The following is an 8,152-nucleotide window of genomic DNA, read 5'->3' as shown; positions in this document are numbered from 1 at the left end:
TCTGAGGACTCAGGGCTGCTCTGTCACAGAGGCTGTGTGGCTCTAGCACATGCATAAGTGGCCTTGCTCAGATATACCCCATCTCCCACACACACATCTGCACAGGCACACACACTCACATGCACCCTAAGATACACACACACAGCTCACAGAGCTCGCTGGACCCAGGACAGGCCCCCCCCACTCACAAAATCCACACACATGCACACTTCGTGTGTATGGTGTTCACACGCTCTCTATAGCCTTAGTGCACACACCCTTTCACACACAGATACACATGCAGTACACACTCCTACTCGAGGCACACAAAAACATAAACCCTCACACAGGTACACAACACACACACACACACACACACACACACACACTCAGCACCCATGTACCTTCCCTGGGGGCCTGTGGGTTGCGTTGAGGCCAAGCGCCGGGACGGGCTAAATGGGATGTAAATCAGTTTTGCAGCTTGCCAGCTAGGTGACCTTGGGCAAGTCACTTCCCTTCCCTAGGCCTGTTTTCCCATTAGGAAAATGAGGACATGGAACCTTGTGGGGTCACAGGGAGCTTAAATGAAATGATGCCTCCAGACAGGGGATGACATTTGGTACTGACCATGAGAATGGACAACCAGCCAGGTCCTGGAGGCCCCTGTGGGCAGGGAGAACCCTTTAGCCCTGAAGTAGACTGTGGGAAGGTGGGAGGGGACAGGGCAGTGGGAAAAGATGGGCACTTTGGAAAGATGTGCCCACTTTGGATGGGCACAGTGGAGGCACTTTGGCAATGGCCCTTTACCACCTGGCACAGAGCAGTTAAGTAGTTGACTGCAGGATGCAGCTGGCCCAGGCGCCTGGCCTGCCAGCCCAGGACCCCAGAAGGACAAGGTCCCAACCTCCCCACATTTCAGAGGGGACCCTGCTCGCCCAGTGATGTGGGCCCCAGCTATCCTGCTCGGAAGCTATCAACTGCCAGGGTTCCAACGAGAGGATGCGGCCATGCTGGGGGCACAGCGGTCTTCTCTCCTTCCCTCCCCAGGGCAGGGGGCGAGGCTGGAATGTGGGGACCTGCAGAGACAGACATCAGAAGACCCGCTCGCACAGACGCACACGGCCCCTGAGGCCTCGTAAACTGGATTCCAGGCGCTCTTGGCCTGGCTACCCTAAGTCCTGCTACCCAAGGTCCTGCTACCACGGGGCCAGCTCGGGGAAGCTATGCTGAGGAGGATACACGCCTGGCCTAGGGCCCTGCCTTCTTGGGAAAACAGCACCATATTAGCACTTGGTCTGTAAGACTGGGGTGGGCGGGCCCTGGTTGGCAGGAGCCCCCTTTCCCTGGACCCCAGAGGGCATCACCCCCGGTGCCTGTCCACCACTCTGTGTCCACTGGGTCCTGCCTCGGCCAGGGGACCCCACCTGGGGCCTTGGAGGGGGAGGTGGGAGCACCAAGGAGGGGTATGTCAGTGTAGAGAGGGCCCTGGGGACACATGCCAGACCCAGTGGCTGGGCCTGGTGGCCAGGGCTTCTGGCCTGGTCAGCATCTTCTCGGCCGTTCATATCCCTCGCTGCCCTGGTGGGTCCGAGTCTGTTCGAACCGTGCCAGGGATCATGATAGGTGCATCCATCCTCAGCGTGGCCCTGGGAGGAAGGTTCCATCATCCTTCCCACTGTACCAACGAGGAAGCCAAAGCACAAGTCACTTGCTGCCCAGGCTCACAAGGCCAGGTGGAGATGGACCTGCCCCACACTGCTGGAGTGTCAGGGCCTCCACACCATGAGACCATCTGGGGTCTCACCATCAGCCTTGTGAAGGTGTGTTTTTTCCAATACCACCAAGCAATTAACTCAGTTCTGACTCTCTCTACCTGGAGAAAGCATCAGATCCCACGGGATAAGGGTTCTGTCCAAGACTGCCCCTCCCCCACTGAAGCTGCCAATCACAAGTGCAGGTTGTTACCTGTGCTTCTGAGCAACCAGCTGGAGATCGGGGGTTCCCCCCACCCCCTTCTCAGATTTGGTTAATTCACTAGAGTGGCTCACAGAACTCGGAGAAACATTTTACTTATTACACCACTGGTTTATTATAAAAGGCTATAACTCGGGAGGAGCCAGATGGAAGAGATGCCATGGGCAAGGTATGGGGCAGGAGGGTGGAGCTTCCGTGCCCTCTCCCGAGTGTCCCAGCACCTCCCAGTGTTCACCGAGGGTGGAAGCTCACCAAATCTTGTCCTCATCCCCGCTTCACCTGTAGCTGCCCTCCCCTTCCCGAAGGCTGGTGGCTGCGGCTGACTGAGCTCCTCCTCTGCATTCTGCCCCTTCCTGAGACTATCTAGGGCCCCACTCTAAGTCACTTCATTCGCATAATCTCACCTGTGATCAAAAGGGGCTCTTTATGGATGACAAAAAGTACTCCAGTTGCTCAGGAAATTCCAAGGGTTTTAGAAGCTTCCTGCCAGGAGCCAGGGACAAAGCCCAAACATTTCTTCTTACACCCTACACGTGCGTCTGGCTCCACCTCCAGCCTTCCGAGAGACTCCTCGCGACCCTAGGACAAGGGTCCCTTACTCTTCTCCAGTGCTCCCCGCCGCCCCCCAGCCCCCAGGAAGCCAGGAGCTGTTCCCTTAGCCTGGACCCTGGACTCAGGAGGAAGTAAGATGCTGGGCTGTGAAACCAGGCCTCCTGGGTTCAAGGCCCGGCCGTGCAGTCTTCTGGCTGTGGGACCTTTGGCCGGTGACCTCCTGTCTCGGGCCTGTTTCCTCATCTGCGAGCATCTTCCTCAGGGCGGCTGTCGCGACATGGGGGCAAGGCAGGTAAACCTGACATTGGCCTCTGGCACAGTGTGGCCCCTGAGCCTTAGCTCCTTCAGGCTGTCCCCCAGGAAGCCTTCTCTGACCCCCCCAATCCCCACCCTGGGCTCTGCTGGCCCTGGTTTCTGCTGTGACTGTAAACGCCTTGCCAGATGTCTGTGGGTTCATCCCTGTCCCCTGAGCCCAGCACTGCCCTGGTTTCACCTTGAATGCTTGTAGAGTAGATAAAACGCTGGACAGTTTGAAGGACTGACCACTTCCAATGGCCCGCCAGGCCACCTCTGAATGCCTGTCTCCCCCGTTCCCTCGTTGAGCCCCTGGGTCTGACCCAGAGCCCAGGAAACCAGAGACCTGGGAGTTTTGCGTTGGCTGCTTTATTTAAGGGCTGGTGACTGACAGCTATCCCCAACCCAGCCCCTCCCTCCTCCTACAAAAGTGGCCAAACGTGAAAACAGGCTGCCCTGCCAGGAGGCCTGTGGGCCTGTGGCTTGAATCCCAGGCCACAGGCCTTGGAAGGCAGGGAAGGAGGATGGGCAGTCGGTCCAGTTCAAATGGACAAGTGCTGGTGAGGTGGGGGAAGACGCTGGAGAGTCCCGAGGCAGCCTCTGCTGGGCTTGCCCTCACCTACGATATCAGGACACAGGTCCCTGGAGGGGCCAGGGCCCCAAAGCCAGGGGGCCAGGTGCCAGAGGAGGGAGCAAGTCAAAGGCTTTCGGAGCCAAGGGAGGCAGTTCAGGCCCCTGGGGCCCAGCAACCCTTCAACTCTACCCCATGCCCATGAGGACACCCCCCCAGTCACACCTGCAGCCACACACACACTCACACCCATGCCCACACCCACTCCACACACACACACAGGGCTGCAGAGGCCCTGGACCCACACCCTGGACCCTGGAATGTCTCTGGATTGGTACCCAGCGGGTGAGGCTGCCAAGGGAGTGGGTCCTCTGCGTTGCTACTGATTGGCTGCCTCGCAGGCATCTATCCAATCGCTGTACACGTCCACTGGCTCCGACAGATCTGAGCCGCTGAGGTCAAGGGCAACTGGTAGCATTGGACCCCTTTCCTATACACACTTCTGTTGCTCACGCTACTGTTAGCCAGACCCCTGCCCTGAAGCCTGTCACCCCATGTAAGTCAGCACGTGGCACTGGTTCCTCTCGGTGGCCACACCACCAGGGCACACAGCAGGGCTGGGTGCCCTTGAGCAGCCCACTCTGGGCAGAGCAGCCCTGACGCCCTGCCCCCATCCCCTGGGAAAAGCCCGGGTTCCCAAGGATACAAGTGATGGGCGTCTGGAATTCTTCCAGGCACACGGTACAAGAGATGACTCCGGTGTTGCGGGCCCGGTCCCTGGAACGGGAGGAGATGCAGGGACTTAGTGAACGAAGGGGCCTGTGTCTGTGGGTGACGATCCCCCTAACCAGGAAGGCTGGGGACAGAATGGAGGACAGTGGGGGTGGGGGTGGGGGGAAGCCACCTCCCGACTGAGGAAGGAGAGGGCAGGACCCGTGAGGCAGGATCCCGGGCCCCGCTTACATTTTCACGTCGCAAGACTTCTCGTGGTTGCAGAAGGGGCAGGTGAACTGGGTCTCTAGGGTGCCTGTCATCTTCTTCTTGGGGGGTGGCTTCCGTTTTGATTTTCTGCGCCCCATGTCTGCAGGAGGGCAAACCTGTGGGAGGATGGGGGCAGAAGTCAGCGACTCGTGGGACCCAGGCGTCCCTCCGGCTCGACGCTCTAGGAAGCGGTCAAGTGGTCCTCCCCCCAACCCCGCCCCACCCTGATTCTGGCATCATTCTTCCGTGGCAGAGGAGGTCAGCAGCCTGCCAGATAAGGACCAGAGTTTCATTTATACTTAAGACCACTCTCTATGCAACATCCTTGTTCTTAACTAAGGGTGCTTCCAATTCACTGAGTAAACAGAAGCAGTCAGACAACATCCACAATCCACAAGTCCCCAGGACCACCCCCTCGACCTTCTCTCCTTTGCTATGGAAGAACGTCCACGCTCCCCACAAAAACAATCTGTTACCTTGTGCCTTGGATCCCAACATCACATTTTCTCTCTCTACTGGATCATTAACAAACACACTTGTTATGACCTCTCCCATCATTAAAAACCACCTCTTCGTTCTCCGTGAGCTTTTCTAGCAGAGCTGTCTGCGTTCCCTCCTACCCTCTCTCCCCAGCCCCTTCCATGCTGTCCACCCCAAGGGGCAGTCCTCACTCCTCAGGGTACTGGACACACCGGTTCCTCCTGCCACCGTTCTCACAGGGCTCTCCCACCCTCCTCAGTGGCAGCTTCCTGCAGTCTCTGCTGCTGCTGCAACCCCATCCTTACCCTGTCAATTCGCTAATGATGGTGAGTCCATAAGCTCAGTCTTTGGACCCCTCCCCTCTCCATCGCCATTCATTTCCATGGAGATCTCACCCAGCGTCAGGGCTTCAAATGCCCCCTCTACACCGATGTCTTCTCTGAACTGCAGGCTCCCCTGGCCACCTGCCTCAGCCACACTCCTACCCGGTGCTACCAAACGTTTAAACAGAACCTGTCCACAACCGAGCTCCGAACACCTCAATGTGTTGTCCCACAGGCAGCAAAGTTCATCTTTCCAAAAACCTTAGACTCAGCCTCAGTTCCTTTCGCCCTCTCTCACCCCCCTTGTCCCATCCTGATCCTACTGTTCTACCTTTTAAAAGACATCCAGCATCTGGCCACTTCTCACCACTCCCAGGGCCAGCTCCGTGGTCTGTGTCTTGAGTCCCCGTCATCTCTGGCCTGTATTATCACCACAGCATCCTCACTGGTCTCCCTGCATCTCTAACTCTGCCCAGCACCCTCCAAATGTGAATTCCTCGAGGGCAGGGATTTCTGTCTTTTCTTTGTATCCCCAGCGCCTAGAACAGCTCGTGGCACAGAGCTGGCTCTCAACAAAGATTTACTGAATGAATGAATGACCAATGCCAGGCCTACAGTAAACCACAGCACTGCTGCAATCAAGGCAGGCAAGGTGTCTGCTCTCGTGCAACTGATATTGTAGCGGAGGAAGACAGACCCTTCAGCTAACTAATAAGGGAGATAATTTCCAATATTGGTAAGTGCTATGAGGTTAATGAAACAGGGCTAAGTGAACACTTCTGGGACGGGGCTACTTAAGGGTGGAGCTGGAAGAACCCTTGGGTAAGAGTCATTTAAGCTGAGGCCTGAATAAGAGAAGGCGACCATGGATGGTAGCCCAGGCAGAGGGAATAACAACCGCAAAGGCTCCAAGGCAGAAGAAGCTTTTCTTGAGAAAGAGAAAGAAGACTGGTACAGCTGAAGCCCAGCGAGCAATGGGGAGATGGGTGTGAGATGCAACAGAAGAGAAGCAGCCAGAGCCTACAAGACCCAGGAGGCTTTAGTAAGGCGTAGCCAGTTCTGCAGCCCAGGCTCTCACCTTCGGGCGTACAGCGGTAGTGTTCTGTTGAATTTTTTTCCCCAAAGCCTGGCCCTGGTTACCACCTGCACCAGAATCACCTGGGGGTGCTCAAAAAAATGCAGATTTCTGAACCTAACCCCAGATCTCCCCGCACTAGAATGTCAGTTCTGCGGGTTCGGGTGGGAGCATGATTTGCCCACTGCTGAATCCCCAGCACCCACAGTACCTGGTATGCATTAAGAGCTCAATAACTGTTGAATATAAACAAGTCTCCTGAATCAGAAGCTACAGGTGGACCCCAGAATCTCATTTTCCCCGGTGACTACAGCACCCGCCAATCACACTCCAGAAAAGGGAGTCTGGCCTGCACATGAAACTCCAGGGGCCTCGGACTGTACTTCTGTGGCGATCTAAGTCCAAAGCGCGCCAAGGTGGGGGCTGGAAAAGGGCTCAGCCACCGACCCTGCCGGGACTCAAGAGGAGGCGGGTGGGCCGTCCCTCCAGGCTCACCGAGGCTTCAGCGTCGCCTCCCGCCGGCCGCCGGTAGAAGCCAGGCCTCCGAGCAGCGGGCTGGGACCCGCTGGGACCCGGGGGAGTCAAGTCCCCCGATGGGCCGCCCCCCAAGCCCTGGGCCCTCGGTGCCTCCTCCAGGACCCCGTCAGCGCCCCGGAGTCGCAGAGCGCCCAGTCCCACCCGGCCCCATAGCCCGCCCGCGCGAACCTTCACCTGCACTCACCGACGCTCTTTGCGACTGCCTCGTTCACCCGGGAGACAGTGACTTCCGGCTCCCGGCGGAAGCGGAAATCCCTCCCCTTCCCTTCAGTCTCACCCACCCGAGGCCGGGACCTCCCAGCGAGTAAGCCCCGCCTCCTCCAGCGTCTTTGTGCGCACGCACAGAAAGTAAGTCTTATCTGTACTCTCATTCCGGGCCCGGAGGCGGGATAGCGGTGCGCGTGCGCGAGGGCTGGACCGCATTTCACAGTTGGTGTGCAAGTGGCCGCTACTTGTAGTGAGCTTCCGCGGTGGCAGTTCCCGCGTTTCAGGAGCGGTGGACCGGGCCATAGCAGCACTGGAAAGGCAGCCTCTCCCTTGGCTGCAGCATCTTCACGTGCCTTCTCTCCCACTTCAAGCCCCAGCTCCTCGCAGCTCACCTGGGTCTCCCCGATGTCGGGCACATTCAAATATCTCAGTGCTAAGAAACGGCAGATACCAGTATGGCTGAATCAGAGTTAACGGGGGAAGCTTGTAAGAAGCTCTTCTCAAACTTTAACAAGAACCTGTGGATCTTACTATAATTCAGGTTCAGGTCAGGAGTGGGGCCTGGAAGTCTGACTTTCTAACTAGCTCCCCAGTGCCATACGTGCTGTTGGTCTGCGGGACCACACTTTGAGTGCCGAAGTTATAATACATGAGATTGGACAGGCAGGTAGGGGCTGGGGGAGGGGAAAACCAAGCTCCACAATTTCCACGATGTAGTGAAGAGGCTGGACAGAAATATAAAGGATCAGTTGCTACACTGTTCAGCGCAGCAGAGGCGAGTGTGTGGATCTCAGAGCATGTGATGGTGGAGGGGGCTGCCAAACTAGTACGAGAGGTTAGAGAAGGCTTCCCTGGGAGGCCGATGCTCAGGATGGAATCCAAAGCCTGAGTGGAAGTCACACAGACAGAAGTAGCACCTATAGAACTTAAGAGGGAGTGAAGGAGAGAGGAGTGTCAAGGGTGGAGACCCTGGGAGCTGCCTCTTACTCAGATGAGGAAGGCTCAAGAGAGATGATTTGGAGGAGCGGTCAAGGGTTGTGTTTCGCTGTGATTAGTCTGAGACAAGCAAGAGGGGCTCTGGAAGGGGCCTTTGGAAGGGAAGCCAGGAGCTCAGGAGAAGGATCTGGATGTGGTTTTGAGAGTCATTTGCATGTGGAGGTTATTTAAAGTCTTGGGGCC

The 8,152-nt window shown here is 57.1% G+C and overlaps 1 protein-coding gene across 4 annotated transcripts; it reads right to left on the bottom strand.

Annotated features, from left to right (window-relative positions):
* Positions 1 to 2,043: 2,043 nt before the first annotated feature.
* On the bottom strand, positions 2,044 to 7,019 carry ELOF1 (elongation factor 1). Of its 4 annotated transcripts, XM_059918333.1 has the most exons (5): positions 6,725 to 6,897; positions 4,334 to 4,467; positions 4,077 to 4,147; positions 3,709 to 3,814; positions 2,044 to 2,772 (listed from the first exon to the last, which is right to left on the bottom strand). In XM_059918333.1, the coding sequence occupies exons 2-4, from the start codon at positions 4,447 to 4,449 to the stop codon at positions 3,750 to 3,752; spliced, it is 252 nt and encodes an 83-aa protein (XP_059774316.1). In that variant the 5' UTR covers positions 4,450 to 4,467; positions 6,725 to 6,897; the 3' UTR covers positions 2,044 to 2,772; positions 3,709 to 3,749. The 4 variants fall into 4 exon arrangements, with proteins under 4 accessions (XP_059774316.1, XP_059774314.1, XP_059774315.1 ...); XM_059918331.1 differs by lacking the exons at positions 2,044 to 2,772; positions 6,725 to 6,897 and adding an exon at positions 6,951 to 7,019 and having other exon boundaries at positions 3,150 to 3,814; XM_059918332.1 differs by lacking the exons at positions 2,044 to 2,772; positions 6,725 to 6,897 and adding an exon at positions 6,941 to 7,002 and having other exon boundaries at positions 3,150 to 3,814.
* Positions 7,020 to 8,152: the final 1,133 nt, after the last annotated feature.

Source organism: Balaenoptera ricei, chromosome 3, assembly GCF_028023285.1.
Source record: "Balaenoptera ricei isolate mBalRic1 chromosome 3, mBalRic1.hap2, whole genome shotgun sequence".
Taxonomy (NCBI): Eukaryota; Metazoa; Chordata; class Mammalia; order Artiodactyla; family Balaenopteridae; genus Balaenoptera; species Balaenoptera ricei.
This window is presented reverse-complemented; position numbering and strand designations above follow the sequence as displayed.

Coding starts and splice junctions, on each gene's coding strand:
- ELOF1 (XM_059918331.1), bottom strand. CDS start 4,449: ATGGGGCGCAGAAAATCAAAACGGAAGCCACCCCCCAAGAAGAAGATG. Junction 4,148..4,333: donor AAGTCTTGCGACGTGAAAAT/GTAAGCGGGGCC, acceptor CTCCCGTTCCAG/GGACCGGGCCCGCAACACCG. Junction 3,815..4,076: donor ATTCCAGACGCCCATCACTT/GTATCCTTGGGA, acceptor TCAGCGGCTCAG/ATCTGTCGGAGCCAGTGGAC.